The following is an 18,118-nucleotide window of genomic DNA, read 5'->3' as shown; positions in this document are numbered from 1 at the left end:
GCTCAGTTTGCATGAAGTCATTGCTGTTTACATTGTGTACGCACTGACAGCTGCCATCATGATTCTTACTCAGTTACTCAGTGTTAGTTCAGAGTGCAGGTGTTGCTTACTGATCCTTTACCTCCTCCTAAGCCCGGCTCGAGTCAGACTTGTTGCCAAGTGAAAAACAAACAATCTTAGAAGGCAGCGAACGTCAGCGTTCAGGATTTTCAAGTTCTGCTCCAGAAACACAACGAGATAAAAAGAGGAAACAAAACATTTCCACCAAAACTAAAGCCGGCCCCATGAGTCACAGTCACCGTGGAAACGCCTCTTCATTGGTTTGGTTAGTTTTTTCTCTAAAGGTTTCCACTGATTTCATTTGAATGATCTTCCTGAAGCACAAAGTAAGTTATTCTGTATTCTCTTAATTCTAACTTTTTATTGTGAGCGATACATTTTCTCCACATTTGGAAAGTTCTTGTAATATGATGATAGATTATTGTTATGTCATTCAAGGTCAGAAGGGCGATAATAACACTAGACCGCCCCCTACTGACCACACTAATCAGTGGCTCCCAGGTTATTTGACAACAACAACAACAACAACATAAAGAGGTAGCAATTGATTACTGTTCATTATAATCACTTCTGCAAAACAAAAAAACAAATCAGTGAAATACTTTAACAACAACATAACAACATGTGTAAATGAATGTAAAAATCAAGATGAATGAGGTTTGTGCACGCGGCTCATTTAAAGACACCTTTCACCGACTTCAGCACATCCTGGAAGATGACCTTGAAGTGCGAGCCGTCACAGTACGGCGCGTTTTTGCTTTGTTTACAGGCGCACAGCATGACCGCGCCCTCTTTGTCTGGAGTGAAGCGCAGAGGAGGGATGTCGGGAGCCAGCGTCCGGTGAGCGCCGTCACAGAAAGGCTAACAAACACACACACAGAGACACAGTGAGAGAGGGGGGGGGTCATTATGTAGAAAGTCACATGATCATCTGAAGAACACACAGTTTAAGAACCTTCTGTTATCATCGCTGACAGAGTTTGACTCGCCTACTTCTCATTATCGGAAATAAGCATTCAAAAAATCATTAAAGCATATTAGATCAAATGTTTTCATTATTAAAAAATAAACAAACAGTCCATTATAAGTTAAAGCCACATGTCAGAGGTCAGAGGTCACTGAAATAAAAATGCTCCTTAAATAAAACAAATCTCTATCCTGAATGACAATAATAAAGTCATTCATTTGGAACAAACATGACTAATAAAATAAAAATTGTATCTGTGAAAATTAATGCTTAACTGGGTTTGAACAATTTTCTCAGAGATATTTGACTCAAAAAAAAAAGTTCTTCATTTTTTAAAATTTAGGACCTAAAACAACGTGTATATGGCATTGGTTTATCACGCACACACACACACACACACACGCACGCACACACTTTATCATAGTCATTAGTCATTTTTGTCAAATCATAAAACCAACCTGTGGCCAAAGTGCATACGAGTGTGTTATCACATCATTTTGAGCTCATGTTTCAAACAACGAACCATTCTTTTCTCCATGAATCAGGTATTTTTGGTTCATAAGACGTTGAAACATGTCGATCGATGATGTTCGTGAATGAAACTTGAATGTTTTCAGTTTTCTCTGTGTTTAAAAATGACACACTACACCTTTAAGACCTTTGACCTTTCAGTATAATAGAGAAGAGAAAGTCAACAGTTACCACAGTGAGCACACACACACACACACAGAGTCAGGGTGTGTGTGTGTGTGTGTGTGTGTGAGGAAAGTTACACACACACATATACATAAATATCATTAAAGCTCAAAGTCACGGTTCTAGAGTTTCTTACGTCGGATTATTGATTGAATCACGATCAGATATAATGATGAATATTCAACTGCAACATGAATTTCACACACTCTACCTTTAAGCCATATACTCTGCTCAGTTCTCCATGAGCTGCCTTGATCTCGTGTTTCTTGTGAGTTCTATAGTGGGTTTAGTATATACATGTATGTACTGTATGTATATGTATATACATACAGTACATACAGTATATCCATATACATGAGGGAGCTGTACACATATCAACCTCCTGTAGTTTCATTGTGACGTGGAAACAGTAAAAATGACCTGAAATCTCTGTTGGCACATGTTCACAAGACAAAGGTTCAAGTCTCCACTTGTCTCTCAAACTGGTCTTTAAGTCAACGCCACGGAGACAATGAGAGTGTGAGTGAGTGTGAGTGTGAGTGTGACGCCTGAACGCCTGTGGTGGCGCTCTCACCTGCTTCTGACTGTGTCCACAGGCACACCAGGCGTAGCGTTTGCCAGCAGTCAGCTTGACTCTCTTGGGCAGCCGCGCGGCGGCGACAGGCTTGGAGGACATGAGGCAGCGCTGCATCTGGAGACGACAGGTGACACAAAGACAGTGAAGTACAAAAGGTCTTTGTAGATTAGAGCGCAGCAGAAAATATCGCAGACATGCTGCTGTGTTCTCTGAAGCAAGTTCTGACCTTCTGTCACAGAGGTTACCACTTTATTTATGATTCACGCAAAAAAAATAGTCCTAATCCCATCAACACACATTTATTAAATGTTTTTTACCCCATTTCACTCCAAACTATATCAACTGCCGTGTCTGAACGTGACCCACAGTCATTTCTGTAACGTGATAACAGATAAATGAGATTATTGTAAGATTTAAATCTTACAATAATCTTATAAAAATCCATTTGAGCATTCCGGCTAATCTCATGGAATAACTCAACGACATCATGTTTGAAACAATAATGAACCTAAGCGGATTGGTAGATATGTTTGCCAATCAATCAATTAATTAATTATTGATTGGGTTTACATTGATTCTTTTCATTTTTTAATATATATATATATAATATATAAACATATAAAATACCTCCCCACATTATATACTGACGTTATCAGGAGATTAAACGATTAAAAACCCAACAGGTCCTGACTCAGAGGTCAGAGGTCAGAGTTACGTAGATGACCTTTCCATTACTTTTGATCTGTTTCAATTGTTTGTTTTTTTATTTGTCACTTAAAGTGATACGTCTTATAAACATAAACATAAACATAAACATACACATAAACATAAACATACACATAAACATACACATACAGGTAAGAATGTAAACATAACCCAATACATTTGAAAATAAACAAATAAACTAGATCCAATTAAAAGCCAGAGAGTAAAGTGAGTCTTAAAAAGACTTAAGAGTTAAAAGACTCTTTCAGTCCAGAGCTGAAGAAACACAGTGAGGGAGGACGAGGTTCTGATGAATAGACGGGATTTGTTTGTTGTTTATGTCTCAGGTTTGAGTCGACCGTGTTTTAAATGACATGTGCTTCAATAAATGCTTATATATCATGTGCATAATGAACAATAATCATACACAAGGCCAACGTCTGTATATAAGCATATATAAGTATATATAAGTATATATAAGTATATGAGGGCTGCAACGATTACTCACTGGTTTCTTTGCTACAAAGAAATCATTCAAACTGAAAACATTTGTGGACAAATCCAGACATTTGAGAACATCATCATCATCATCATCATCATTACAAGGATTTTGAATTTGCTGACATTTAACAGACTAATGGAGGAAAGAATAAAAAATAAATAAAACTGAATTTGACACAAACCGTTACTATAGTGTCTTAAAACTTGTTTTCAAAATAAAGTCATTTTTGAAAGGAAAGGGCCGGATATTAACACTGGTGGCACTGTTTTGGCCCACGAGCCACCAGTTGCTTAGCACTGTCGTATACAGTTTTAAAATGACAAACTTCTCAGTAAAACAATGTGATCTACACATATTAAGTGAATGATCTATATATTTATAGAATATAGAATATAATAATGCTGATGCACCTCCGAGTTCTGTTTCGAGGTCAAAGGTAAATGAAGGAGGATGAAGAGGATGAAGAGGATGAAGAGGAAGGTGTGGTCTGTTCTCTCATCTTTGAACACATGAGTAAGATAAAAAACTGAACACAGACAAAATGACCTTCACAGTCGTGACGGAGTCAGTGACGTCAGTGACGCGTCAGTGGAAAAAACTCACCGTGGACGCGGAGGAGACCGGAAACCGCAGGAGACGCTGGACGCGTGTCAAACTCGTCACTGCCGTAAACAAAGTGGTGCTGCGGTTCATTGTGACTCACGGGTGAAGTAAACCTGGTCTTAATGTGGTTTATGGACCGAGAGTCTCGGCTCCTGCTTCTCCTTCACGAAACGCGGTCGGACTCCGGAAGAACTTCCTGAGCAGCCGCCCCCTGTGGGCGGGGCTTTAGGTGTTTGGCTCCCTACTGTAAACACGGCGCCCTCGGGTGAAGCCCCGCCCCCTTTTAGTTTCTACCACACGTGCTGGTCCTTGTCAGTCATCGCTGTGTGAACAACTGACCTCCATGGCCTGTATTATATCAGTAATAAGACATTAAATGTATTACAACATGTCATTATTATGTAATTACAGTTGTCCACATTATTTACTTGCTTTTTCTCTGTTTTTTACTTTGAAATTCAGTGAATATCTTCACTGTGTTATGATTTGAAGTTCATATTAAGTTCATATTACCCATCCACGCCTGAAACTTCACCAGTGACCAGTGTGGTCAGGGGAGGCTCAAATACTACCAATGATAAAAGACAATCAATTTGTCCACTTGACTTCGTTTTCTGTATGATTTCAACATTTCTATGGTCAAAATTTGACTGAAATGTGGCTGAATTTACTCACTTCCTGTCGTAGGTCGCAGCTGAACATCGGAGACTTTACCACTTTATTCTCGAAGCTTTCATGTTTTTTTTCTTCAATGTGAGATAATTTGTTAGCATTTTTATTTTTTAAATTTGAATTATAAATCAATCCAATCCCAAGCTCATGATGTCCACATGTGAACTCTTTGCAACCAAGTCATTCAACACCCACAAGAAAATGTAAAACAACTCATTAAAATACATTTATTGACAAAAAACAGTCGTCTTAATCTGTCCTTTTAATTTTACACACAAAAATATCAAAATACTTTACAGGGCTTTTTAATCTGAATATTGTCAAATTCCTTTTTTGATCAATTCTCTCAAATACACTGTACAACGACAACGTGCTTGTCCTTTCTTCTTTTTAAACTTCAGTGCTCGCTCATTCCATTTCTTTTTTCCTTTTTCTTTTTAAATCAGGGAACAATGCATTTAAAATGATGCATAGTTATTACTTGGTATTTAGCAACACATTTTGAGAGACGTCACTGCATTTCATGCAATTCATATCTCGATAGGTAACTTGCTCTCCATCGATGCTCCTCCTCCTCCTCCTCCTCCTCCTCCAGGTGCTTACATGTTGTAATACATAAGATACACAGTACGACATTCATAACATGGATTATCTTGCTTACTCAATCAAACCTCAAAGCTTAAAAGAACAAATGTGTTTTTACACAAACATAATTAAGTATACAACTCAACAACAAAATTGAAAAAAAAAGTACTTTAGATTTACAAGTGGGCTAAAAAAAAGTGCCCCAGTGCAACACGAGAAAGAAACTGCTTCAGGAATCCTTCTTCAGTCCATCTCGTGGACATGAACGTGTGTCTCCTTCTGACGAGTCCGCTCATCACATGTCCTTATCAAAGGAATCAAACCTTCTCCCTCTGGCTTTGCTACAGTATTTATGAGCTGCTCTGAGCTGCGTCTACATTAGCGGCTAACAAAAACAATAGAGCATTAAAACGCGTCACATGTACGGGAGATCAAGATTGTAAATAGAAGTGACAAAACACAGAGATCACACTTTTATAAACACAGGAGAAAACCTGATGATAGAATCCCTCACTTTGAACAAAGCATGAATCGACGCCTCAATAACACTTTTTCATGTTAGAAACCGATAATCTCGCAGTCTTGAGTATCGTAAACACTAATATCGCTCCGATGCAGTTGCTTTACATCTGAGTTACTGACATTAATGCTAACAGCTATGCTAACAGCCAGAAGATGCATGCACGTCACAGCTTTGCATCAGAAATGAGCATGTTGTTAGCATCGTTAGCAAAGAATCTGTGTACATTGCAGATAAAACACATTCGCACTAAAAAGAGCCTCTTTTAAACAGAAGTGCTGGGGTTACTGCCCCTGTGCTGGGGTTACTGCCCCGGGGTTACTGCCCCTGTGCTGGGGTTACTGCCCCCGCGGCCCAGACACAGATGAGGAAGATGACGACAGGTGAAGATCATTTGTTGTGAATCAGCACAAATGGGTTTTAAAAGACGTAAAACAACTTCATCGGACTGATATCAGTATTTGTAGACACTCAAGCTACGATATTATACAAAAAGTGTTATTCAAGTGGCTGCAGATGTGACAAATATATTCCTATGATTGTTGTAAGAGCTTCGTTGCAGATGTCAAATTATTATATTAATATTTGACATCTCTAAACACAACACCCTTCATTATCCCTCCAAACATCAACTGACTATAGGCACGATCACTTCCTGTTTCCAATAAGCCAGCCCGGCTCTTATAGGCTATAGAACTTGGCGGTGCTCACCTGTTGTCCCCTCACTACGCTGAAATGCATTTTTCATTTAAGACCATGTTAAATTTCTGTACATTTTTATCATTAATGATACTTTACAAAGTCCAAGTTTCCCCTTAGCAACAACCGACCAGAAGTTACGGAGCTAGCTTATATTTTAATGGAAGTTGTAACACTCCGTGCAAACGTTGTCACTGGTGGTAGACACAGAGCTAAATGGACTCAGTTTTATTAGCTAATGATACTTTACAAAGTCCAAGTTTCCCCTTAGCGACCACTGACTGGAAGTTAAGGAGCTAGCTTATATTTTAGCGGAAGTTGTAAGTAACGCTCCGTGCAAATAGTCAATAGTTAGCTCTGTGTCTACCTCCAGTGACACAGTTTTCAATTGTTATTGTAAGTTTTATTTGCGACTGATACTTTAAAAAGGGGTTTAGCTCCACAGAGCTATTTAGTGGGGCTGACGTGTGGAGTTACGGCGGAGTGATTGACACATTTAAGTTGAGAACGGGGCGACGCATGCTTCTAAAGAAATTTACACACTTCAACAAGCGGCAGTCCAGGCGGCCCAGCCTTCCAGATATGGTTAATCCAGATATGGTTAATCCAGATATGGTTAATAGAGCAAGAATTCCGATGTCTATACTCGTACAAATGTGAGGAATATTTGGAGGATCCTCAAGCAAAAGATCTATGAGGGTGGGAGGCAGTTCACATCCAAACAGCTGCTATCAAATAAGCAGGTCCTATGTTAAAATGTAACTTGACCTGATGTTTTTGATTGAAATAGCTTTTGATTTCAGTAAATATGACCTCCTAATGCTGCAAATCCAACAAAACAAAAGAGCATTTTCAGTTCTTTACAACCTATAAAATGTTTTGAAACTCTGTCTCCATGCGTAATCATTTGGAACGGTGCATCTCAATCGACTCTTTAGGAAAATCAGAGAAAAATATCATTTGCATAATAATTTGGAACGCAGTGTAGAAACCTGAAGGTAGATCGAGAACGTCTCCTTCAGAGTCAAAGACCCGGTGGAGGAAATTTTGATGAGTCCGACTTGATGACTAAGCGTATACATGCAGGAGTAATCGGACTATTATCCAGGTATGTTAGTCTGACTAAGACTAGCTAGATTTTAGTCGGATTAACGTGTTTACATGACATTAAGAAAATCTAATTATTACCTTAGTCTGACTGAAATCTGACTTTTAACATGCATGTAAACACACTGACAGTTTTTGCAAATGATACTTTACAAGTTTTCACCTTGGCGACAATTGACCAGAAGTTAAGGAGTTAGCTTATATTTGAGTGGAAGTTGTAAGTGACGTATTGTCAGTTGCCTCCTGTGGACTTCTGGGTAATTATCACAACACTCTGTTCCTGATTTAATCTAGTTTCCTCAAGAACTAGTGATAACTGATCGGACGTTAACGAACTGGCTTATATTCTAGAGCGAGTTGAAAGTAACGCTCTGTGCATATAGTCAAGTTAGCTCTGTGTCCACCTCCAGTGCTGCCATGAGGACGGAACTACAAATGTTGTTCAGACCTTTTGTACAGAATGCTGAAGTGGAATAAAGTTTGTTTAAAAGGAGCCGGTGTCTCTGTGCTGGACCAAGTTTCAACAACTGGGTTAAACCAAGCATCTCCTCAGTGCTGCTACGAGCTTCACTATGTTTCACACATGACATGATAGTTTACATCTCGGCCGTCCTCGGCCTTCTTCCTATGTCGCCACTGTGCGAGCTTTAATATAACATTTTAAACAAGTCCTTCTCACTTCTCTGAAGCACAATTTTAACTCAAAATTACGATAGGAAAAAAAGAATGATTTGACACTTGAGTTACCACTATACGCTTATTCACATATTTCAACATTTGAAATCATCAGTCAGCTATCAAAAGTATAAATGGGTTGAGAAAGAACCCGACATATAAAACACCAGCAGAGTTAAAGCCTTTGGGCTCGTGGGTTTCTCTGTAAATCTACGGTCATTAAGGCACCGTCTATCCAGTATTGCTAAAAGAACAACTAGTTGTCCGACATGAAAAGATGCGTCTACTGTGTGTGAGGACGTACTAAAAAGCTGACACTTGAGGACGAAGTGCAAAATATTCTTAGAAATCAAAAAAACCTAGTGGCCAAGTTAGTAAGTACCAAGCATCCTTTTATAAAGGCTCTGTGTTGATGGCTAATTTGCTCTGTTAGCTGCTAACATGCAAAGTGCACACTTGGCCAGGAGAAACAATCATATATATACATACATACATACATACATACATACATGTGTATATATATATATATACACATATACATATACATATATATATATATATATATACACACATATATGTATGTAAAAAAAATTTAAATGCACAATTTCCAAATGTTTGGTTTCATCTGCTTAATCTCGGTAGCAACTACAAGAATAAACTGTGAAAGGCTTCAGTAACTCTTCACGTCATCTAATGACGCCGCCATTTTGGGTCAGTGGACAGTCGGCCATTTTGACATTTAATAAAAGTGAATACCTTACAGTTAACGCAATTTTTCTTGGGAATTTATATCCATTGAAGGCTATTGCAATAAATAACAACTCATAATGGACAGTAGGTGGCAATACAGTCTGAGGTAATAACTAGTTTAAAGGGCTAGTTCAGGTTTTTTGTGGTTGTATGATGTGTTGACACATCTGTCTGTATCTTACATACAGAGATAACTACACTCAATGATTATTAGACTAAAACATTGAAATATGCTAATTCTGATATGATCATGTACTCAAGACGGACGGAGTAACATAACAAAGACAAGTTAGTTTACTGTTTTTATATATGATATGTTTGTAGTCGAGCTGTGATATGAAAACTGTTGCTGGCAAACTTTGCACTTGACTTTTTTAACGCCATCTATTTTGTAAAATGCAGTCACACTGTGACGTCTGTGATGTCTTTGATGCATGTGATGTCTGTGACATCTTTGATGTCTCTGACTTCTGTGATGTCTTTGATGCATGTCACGTCTGTGATGTCTGTGACATCTTTGATGTCTCTGCCGTCTGTGAAGTTTTTGATGCATGTGACGTCTGTGATGTCTGTGACATCTTTGATGTCTGTGACATCTTTGATGTCTCTGACGTCTGTGAAGTATTGATGCATGTGACGTCTGTGATGTCTGTGACATCTTTGATGTCTCTGACGTCTGTGAAGTATCTGATGCATGTGACGTCTGTGATGTCTGTGACATCTGTGATGTCTGTGACGTCTGTGATGTCTTTGATGTCTGTGACATGGACGTTAGAGGACGACTGACTGTAGCTCAACATTAAATTAAACCACTGACATACTTTAATCTTTCTGTCTCCTGTGGGTTGGGCTAATCTAAAATACTGAAAACAAGGGGGGTGTTCTCTGAAGACACACCCATTAGCACTTGGTACATTCCTTCAGATGAAATCAAATTAACCATAGACTGTATGACATTAACACGGCAAAAAGTCGTCTTATCAGAATTTGAGTCGAATCAGAACGTATGGACTGATTAATGGATTAAAGTCGACCGGGACTTTAAAGCCCTAGTTTTTTGAATCAGAGGGAATGGGGTATACTGTGAAAATACCTCATACAACCACACTCTTAAAACCTCAACTGTCCCTTTAATATTGAAATGCCACTGACCACACACTGAAAAGTGACAGTATATTTATGCTTTACATAATAAGTGCCTATGATAGAAGAAGGCGGGGTGAACAGAAAAAGGAAGACAAAATATGAAGGAAGACAGGCGGAGGTTGAAAGATTGAGCAGAAAACTGATCCTGGAAAAACTCTGGTTCAAGCCACGGAGGACAATCCATGACGCTCACAAACGGAACGTTAACACTGCACCTGCAGGGTGCAGCAGGAACTGCAGCTCCGCCTTCATGAGCAGCCCCATTGGTCTTATTAACATAATAGTGCAATTTAAGACGAGACCACAGAAATTGTGCTCTCTGAAAGCTGCCTACACACATAAACCTATTAAAAGAACTTCTGGTATAAAGAATTACAAATAATAATAATAATAATAATAATAATAATAATAATAATAAAAAAAACATAAAAAACTTCACCTTGACGTTTCAGTCCATCTTGTTATACATTCATAAACGAGGGTAAAAGACGTTTTTAAGTCGTCTCACTTGTCTTCAGTTCTTCAAGAAGGCGTGTGATGCCTGATATCTTCATCTGAGCGGCTCCTGTGTGTTTGACCTTTCACCCATTCTTGTCTCCGCCCTTTTCTCCAGCAGCCTGAAACACAATAACACAAGTTTCTACACAAACACAAAAACACATAAACTCATATAGAAACAGACGAAGCCCTTTGGTTTGCAATAGCAGTCAGAATAGAAACCTTTGGTATATTTTGTTTCATTGGAAAAACTAAAACCTCGGCTAAAAGATCTGATGTCTTTTGTGTCATAAAATGACTATAAGTAGTAAAATTCTTCTTCTTAAATGACTAATTGAACTAAAAACTAAATGAAGTACTGTATGAGCGGCTGCTCTGATCATCCTCTTCTCTTTTTCCTTTTTTGGGAGATGAACACAGAACCACAGGATTGGCCCTCTGATGGCCCTCTGATGGCCCTCTGATGGCCCTCACTACCCAGGGCCCATGAAAAGGATGTTTTTATTTCAACTGAACTTCTCCAATTCATTGAGGTCGTAATTGATTTCAAATATATTGATAACATCAACTGAGAGAATTAACTGTGTGTCACTGTCACATTCTGGGGGCCCCCACTAGGTGGCGCAAAATGGTTTAGTCCACCCACAGACAGCGGTGGTGACAAGTGTAACGTCAGTGAGCCCAGATTGAATAACCTGAGGACGAGCTGTCTTCACGCTTCATGCCCAAATATCAGAGATCAGAAAAAGAAAGACGGCAGACGAGAGGAAGCAACTGTTGAACCAACTCAAGTCAATGTTGTCGTCCACTGACACACAGCTGATGATGATGATGTTTGGATGCTAACGCTAAACCTTTAGCTTAGCTCACCAACCAGGCTGCTGGCTACAGGTAAAGACGATTATGGTGCGGCTAACGTTAGTTAGCACACACACACACACACACATCAGTGTGAACTTAATCATTTTCATCTGAACAACATATTTGAAATGATTCCTGTGATATTTGTGTCAGGACAATGATCATGTGACTCACGTAATATTGCACCTCTTGCTATTTGAAAATTGCAGTAAGCCGTATTAGAAGTGTGTGTCTCAGCCTCACTGACACACACACACACACACACACACACACACACACACATTACACTGCATGTACACTGGTGAACACGACCTGAAAACGGTTCAAAGGCTGAAACAGAAGTCAAACGGGTCATTTTAGAAATAAAAGGCATGAATCCACTGGTTTGAGCCGTCGTCCTTCACTGCACTGGTCATAAGAGAGTCATGTGATCGTGGATAGTGTGTCCACCTGCTTTTACCTCATTCTCCACATGTATGAGGATGTACGAGTCCCAGACAGACACTTTTCAGATTTATCTCCACAGACGAATGAGGCTTGAAACTGATCTGAGGAGATTTGAACCGTGTGATTGTTCCTGCTTCATGGGTCATATCTGATTTGTGCCACATATTAGGAGCAAACATCTGAACTGCAGTGCAAAGGCAGGATTTAACATTTTCCTACAGCGTTTATGTCTGCTTCACTAAATCATCATGAGAAAATGTGAATTATGTTCTTATTTAGAGGAAAGAAGAACTGTGTGTGTGTGTGTGTGTGTGTGTGTGTGTTTCTAGTTCACATCAAAAGGCACTTTTTGTCTTCTTATATGTTGTTGAGTCAAAGTCATGATTGATTTATTATTGCATATTTATGAAGTCACAGAAAGTCTTTTGAACCTTGACCTATTTCCAAATTTCACAAATGTAATCCGATTAAAACAATAGGTTGTGATATAAGACACATTCTTACAGTTTTAACATAGAAACATGGAAACAAAGTGAGCGTTTATGTTCACAGATGAAAGTCACACTGTCGCACAACAAACTGAATCATCAATCATTTTCAAAGCTCTCTCAGAGCTTTCAAACTAACATGGAGACAGCAGCATTAATAACAGAGTAATAACAGAGTAATAACAGAGTAATAACAGATTAATAACAGAGTAATAACAGAGTAATAACAGAGTAATAACAGATTAATAACAGAGTAATAACAGAGTTGCTCACCCCGGGCTTGTGCAGTGCACCGTCCTGCAGACCAAAGAGGCCGCCGCCCTGGTTTCCCTGCAGGGGTGAGGCGGTGGCCGACGACAGCAGGTTGGGTGAGTTTGGGGTGGAGGCGAGCGCTCCGGTCAGCGTGAGGCGCTGCAGCTCCCTCTGTCTCTGCTGCTGCAGCATCTGGCACACGACCAGCTGCTGCTCCTGGTGGAAGAGCAGGATATTCAGGACATTTAAAGCGACACCATCACACGCTTCCCACTTGATTTTACTATTAGAAATGAGCTTGAGTTTTTAGCTCACAGGGACACAGGAGCTGCAGGTCCACTGCTGCCTCACGACATATGTTTGTGTCACTCAGGTTAAAACAGAATTAAGGATTTGAAACACTTAAAATATCACATTTTAATTAACTGATGGGGCAGCAGTGGATCAACAACTCCTGTGTCATGTGATGTACAACTGCTGCTTTTCTCTCTGGAGTTTGGTTCAGTTTCTAAAGTGACACAAAGGTTGGTTTCCAGGGTGAGGAGAGTGTCTCACAGCAGCTGAGCCTTTTCTGCACCAGACACACGGACGGACAACAGAAAGCCTCGCACTATGCTGCAGGTTCAGAGGGATTAACATCTTAAATTCTTAAGTGGCTGCTTGTGGTGCAGTTTTACAGCAGTCGGCATCTGTGATGATGCATCAACAGTGTTACCACAAACTTTCAATGGAAAACAGCTAAAGCCGGCCTGAAAAGTCCGTAGATATCAGCAGAAGTTGCACTTGCATGTTGCCAGATTTAGATGTGCCTTTTCATTACAGTCCTCTGACTTTACTTACATGTAAACTGGTTGATCAGATGTAAAGTTAAACAGCACAAGACCTTCATTCTTTTTCATTCTCACACAACAATGAGAAAATGATGAATATCAGGGAGAAGGAAACAATCTATCGTCACTTGGATGAACGACACAGAAACTGGTTGTGTGCGGTCACAGTACTTCTCTCCAGGATTTCCAGGACCAATTCCCCCTAAATTCAAGGACTGAATGTGCTGACACATTTTAAGAGGCGGGGTTAATGATGGCATCCACTGTTACACGCTCTGCATCTGCAGTGATTGTTCTTGGGATCTTTGTCGCACTGACAGATGTGTGACTGTGTTCTGACAGATGTGTGACTGTGTTCTGACAGATGTGTGACTGTGTTCTCACAGATATGTGACTGTGTTCTCACAGATGTGTGACTGTGCTCTGACAGATGTGTGACTGTGTTCTAACAGATGTGTGACTGTGTTCTGACAGATGTGTGACTGTGTTCTGACAGATGTGTGACTGTTCTGACAGATGTGTGACTGTGTTCTCACAGATGTGTGACTGTGTTCTCACAGATGTGTGACTGTGTTCTGACAGATGTGTGACTGTGTTCTGACAGATATGTGACTGTGTTCTCACAGATGTGTGACTGTGTTCTCACAGATGTGACTGTGTTCTCACAGATGTGTGACTGTGTTCTGACAGATGTGTGACTGTGTTCTCACAGATATGTGACTGTGTTCTCACAGATGTGTGACTGTGCTCTGACAGATGTGTGACTGTGTTCTCACAGATGTGTGACTGTGTTCTCACAGATGTGTGACTGTGTTCTCACAGATGTGTGACTGTGTTCTGACAGATGTGTGACTGTGTTCTCACAGATATGTGACTGTGTTCTCACAGATGTGTGACTGTGCTCTGACAGATGTGTGACTGTATTCTCACAGATGTGTGACTGTTCTCACAGATGTGTGACTGTTCTCACAGATGTGTGACTGTGCTCTGACAGATGTGTGTGTGACTGTGCTCTGACAGATGTGTGACTGTACTCACACATGTGTGACTGTGCTCTGACAGATGTGTATGTTCTGACAGATGTGTGACTGTGTTCTGACAGATGTGTGACTGTGTTCTGACAGATGTGTGACTGTGTTCTGACAGATGTGTGACTGTTCTGACAGATGTGTGACTGTGTTCTCACAGATGTGTGACTGTGTTCTGACAGATGTGTGACTGTTCTGACAGATGTGTGACTGTGTTCTGACAGATGTGTGACTGTGTTCTGACAGATGTGTGACTGTGTTCTGACAGATGCTGAGTAAATGCATTTCCTACATCACACAGGAAACAGGTGAGCTTCCATATTTAGCACGGTGCAGTCACAGTGTCTGCCCTTCACCAATCTGCAAGTCAAATAAGGAACTAAAGATTTGCTGTCGCTGACAACTGAAGACTTCATGTTGTATTTATCCTCAAAGCCACGTTTAACTGACATTATTTGGAACATCGCTCTCGTCAAAGTGACATGTCTCTGATTTCACTCCACATCCATAAAACTGTAGAGTGTAAATAAATAAATAAATAAAAATAGAGAGCTGTTTATTACAGGAGTGAAGTTCTGTGAGGTGAGGAACTGCTGGAGCTGCTGCTGCTCAAGAAGAAACTGCTTCTGCTGCTCTGTGAGGAGAGACGACCTGAAACAAGCAACAACAACACAAAATCAGCGTTATCACACCCTTGATTCCTGAGTCCTGAGTCTTTCCCTTTCCTGCACCAAGTGTCAGTTTTGTATCCAAAATTCAGATATTGTGAGTTTTGACAAAGTGTTGTTGTGGAGAGTCAAAGTGCAGACCAGGGTTCTGGGGTTCTGGGGTTCTGGGTACGTACGGGCTCACACTCTTGGGGAGCTGGAAACCTTGTGCCAGTGCCTGCGGGTTGAGTGGTGGAGGTTGCGGCCTCAGAGCGGGGAGTGTGGGCTGAGGCGGGTTCTGCACAGGAGATTGGATCACACCGTTCAGACTCCCCAGTACACTGTTCATACTCAGCTGAGGACTTCCTGCCAGAGACGCCATCAGCCCGCCCAGCGCCGGCAGGGAGGAGCCGCCGGCCTGACCCATGCTCCCCACACTCAGACCGTTCAGCACGGGCTGGCTGAAGGAGGCGGGGCTCTGCTGAGGAGGAGGAGTACTGTGGAAGGAGAGGGACGAGCTACTGCGGGAAGGACTTCCAGAGTGAAGCTCCTGGAACAAACATATGAGAGTTTAGCCCTTGAGCTCTTGTTGTTGATGGAAATCCAGTGTTTACTGCGTCATTTCTTCCATTTTCCATGATGGAAAGACAGCAATAGACAGATGGATGTAAAGTGAGGTCAGAAGGAAGGTACAGGGGTCTCACCTCAGACGAGGTAATGAAGGAGGTGTCATTCAGGAAGCAGCTCTTGGACAGAGGGCTCTTATTGGTGCTAAGGGGGTCTAAGGAAGAGAGAGGGACACAAGATGAACCCTGTCCATGTGACACCGTGTTGTATAATGATCTTAAACTCTAATGACCTCGAGGACTAGTCTGTGTCCAGTCTGGTCAAGAAGGAGTGGGCAGTATGACACAACATTCAACTGTGATGTCCATGATGATATTGTGTAAGTAAGAGTAAATAAAAGTGTTTGTTTTGATATGGAATGATTTAAACGTCACAATAAAAACTTTATTTTTACTTTATTTACTGTTTAAATAATCACATTAAAATATATATATCGTTTAATGTTGAATTGAATACACTTCATGAAGTTATAATTATAAATGAAAGGTCTAAAGGTGCTAAAGAAATTGAAGTTATTATTATTATTATTATTATTATTACAATAAATATATCAAGTGCCGCATGTGGCAGGCGAGCCACAAGTTTGAGACCATTATTTTCCACAAACCACAGTCTCATGAATGGTTGTAAAAATAACAGTCAACACTCTGCAGGAGGAGATGAGGTGTGTGAACAATCTGACCTTGGATGGACGACAGGAAGTTGATCTGGGCTGAGGTGTGTAAGGAGCCCTGGACAGAGTGGAAGTGCTGAGGAAAAGGCACGGCCAGCTCCGTGTTGAGAACCTGCAGCCGCTCCTTCTTGGCCGTCAGGCTGAGGATCTGGTCCTGGAGACGCTGGTTCTCCTGCTGCAGCGAGTGGAGCGACTGCAGCATCTCTACAACTGGACGCACAGAGACGGGAGATATGACGTTATGAACCACATCTGTTCATTTCCTGGTGATGAATACTTCTTTATTTATAAGTAGTTTATAATTATCAAGACCTAACAAAAGAGATGAAAACTACAGGGTCAGAGAGACATCACGACACCACGTCTAACTGAAGACACCAAAACGTCTGTGAACAGGCAAAAGTGCAGGATTTCTCTATTTATTCACAACAAAGAGAACAAAGTGCATATATACTGTATATATATACATGTGTATATACATACACACACACACACATATATATATATATATATGTGTGTGTGTATGTATATATATATTTATATATACACACATGTGTATACATATATATATACATACATACATATATATATATATATATATATATATATATATATACATGACTGTCGCAAAATCAGGTCATTGTCTGTCCTACTTTACATGTTGTGAGAAGAAGTGGTGAATAATATCCTGAGTTAGTCAGAAAACGATCCAGACTCAGAAACCTGCACTGAGCTTCACTTCAGTCCACTTGAAACAAACCCAGGTGTTTTCAGTTATTCTGAATGATGAGGCTCCGGCTACGCTGGGAAATAAACGAGGCCACTAAACCACTGCCTTTAAAGTTCTTTGTGTAAACTATATGAACTTCAACCACCAGATACAGCAGCACGTGTTCAGAGCATGTGAAGAGTTCTCTTCACACGTGTTCTAACATTCACACGTTCACACCATCTTGTTGCTTCTAGTGGAACCAAACTCATTTAAAGGCAGAGTTTCTCCTCTTCACACATTCAGAAAAAAAGACTGAAAACAGTTTCTCTTCAGCTTTCTGAATCACAGGGTAACTCACGATACACGACCATCAAGATCATCACCATATCTGTCTAACTGAAGAAAACAAAAAGTGCAGGATTTCTCTGTTTATTCACAACACAGTGAACAAAGGTCGTTAAGTCCATGTATTGAACGTGGATGGAGCATCTGTTAGCTTAGCTTTCTCCACCATTATCCCACTGTAAACGCCCTCTTCTTCAGCCATGAAACTTCTGCGCCAGTTTCTCTCAATCGCCTTAATTTGTTAACTAAAATACCAATATTTGTCCAATATATTATTATTATACTGCACGAGGAAGGACGACGACTGTAGCTAAAGCAGCTGTTTGTGTTTGTGTACAGTATCGTCGTTAAAGTGTTGTAGTAGTTTGACACCTGAGCATTCACCCTGAGAGCCTGTATTTCACGTGCTTAGCCTATTTCATTTTTTTTGTCAATGTTGGTGGATA

The 18,118-nt window shown here is 40.3% G+C and overlaps 2 protein-coding genes across 3 annotated transcripts in view; both read right to left on the bottom strand.

Moving 5' to 3' along the window:
* Positions 1 to 4,314, bottom strand: part of LOC131466559 (CDGSH iron-sulfur domain-containing protein 3, mitochondrial-like) — a 4,363-nt gene extending 49 nt beyond the window's left edge. Inside the window, exons 1-3 of the mRNA XM_058639866.1 lie at positions 4,111 to 4,314; positions 2,298 to 2,414; positions 1 to 921 (exon numbers count right to left, since the gene is read on the bottom strand). The exon at positions 1 to 921 is cut by the window's left edge and continues 49 nt beyond it. Of these exons, the coding sequence (XP_058495849.1) occupies positions 733 to 921; positions 2,298 to 2,414; positions 4,111 to 4,200 (396 nt within the window). The 5' untranslated portion in view covers positions 4,201 to 4,314 and the 3' untranslated portion in view covers positions 1 to 732. The remainder of the gene's footprint in view (positions 922 to 2,297; positions 2,415 to 4,110) is intronic.
* Positions 4,315 to 5,026: 712 nt separating this feature from the next.
* Positions 5,027 to 18,118, bottom strand: part of LOC131466557 (protein AF-17-like) — a 32,624-nt gene continuing 19,532 nt past the window's right edge. For both annotated transcript variants that reach the window (XM_058639865.1, XM_058639864.1), the window contains exons 15-20: positions 16,625 to 16,825; positions 16,020 to 16,096; positions 15,513 to 15,865; positions 15,232 to 15,319; positions 12,832 to 13,026; positions 5,027 to 10,881 (exon numbers count right to left, since the gene is read on the bottom strand). In XM_058639865.1, coding sequence (XP_058495848.1) covers positions 10,846 to 10,881; positions 12,832 to 13,026; positions 15,232 to 15,319; positions 15,513 to 15,865; positions 16,020 to 16,096; positions 16,625 to 16,825 — 950 coding nt within the window. In that variant the 3' untranslated portion in view covers positions 5,027 to 10,845. The remainder of the gene's footprint in view (positions 10,882 to 12,831; positions 13,027 to 15,231; positions 15,320 to 15,512; positions 15,866 to 16,019; positions 16,097 to 16,624; positions 16,826 to 18,118) is intronic.

The sequence above is a fragment of the Solea solea genome, chromosome 10 (genome assembly GCF_958295425.1).
Source record: "Solea solea chromosome 10, fSolSol10.1, whole genome shotgun sequence".
Classification (NCBI taxonomy): domain Eukaryota; kingdom Metazoa; phylum Chordata; class Actinopteri; order Pleuronectiformes; family Soleidae; genus Solea; species Solea solea.
This window is presented reverse-complemented; position numbering and strand designations above follow the sequence as displayed.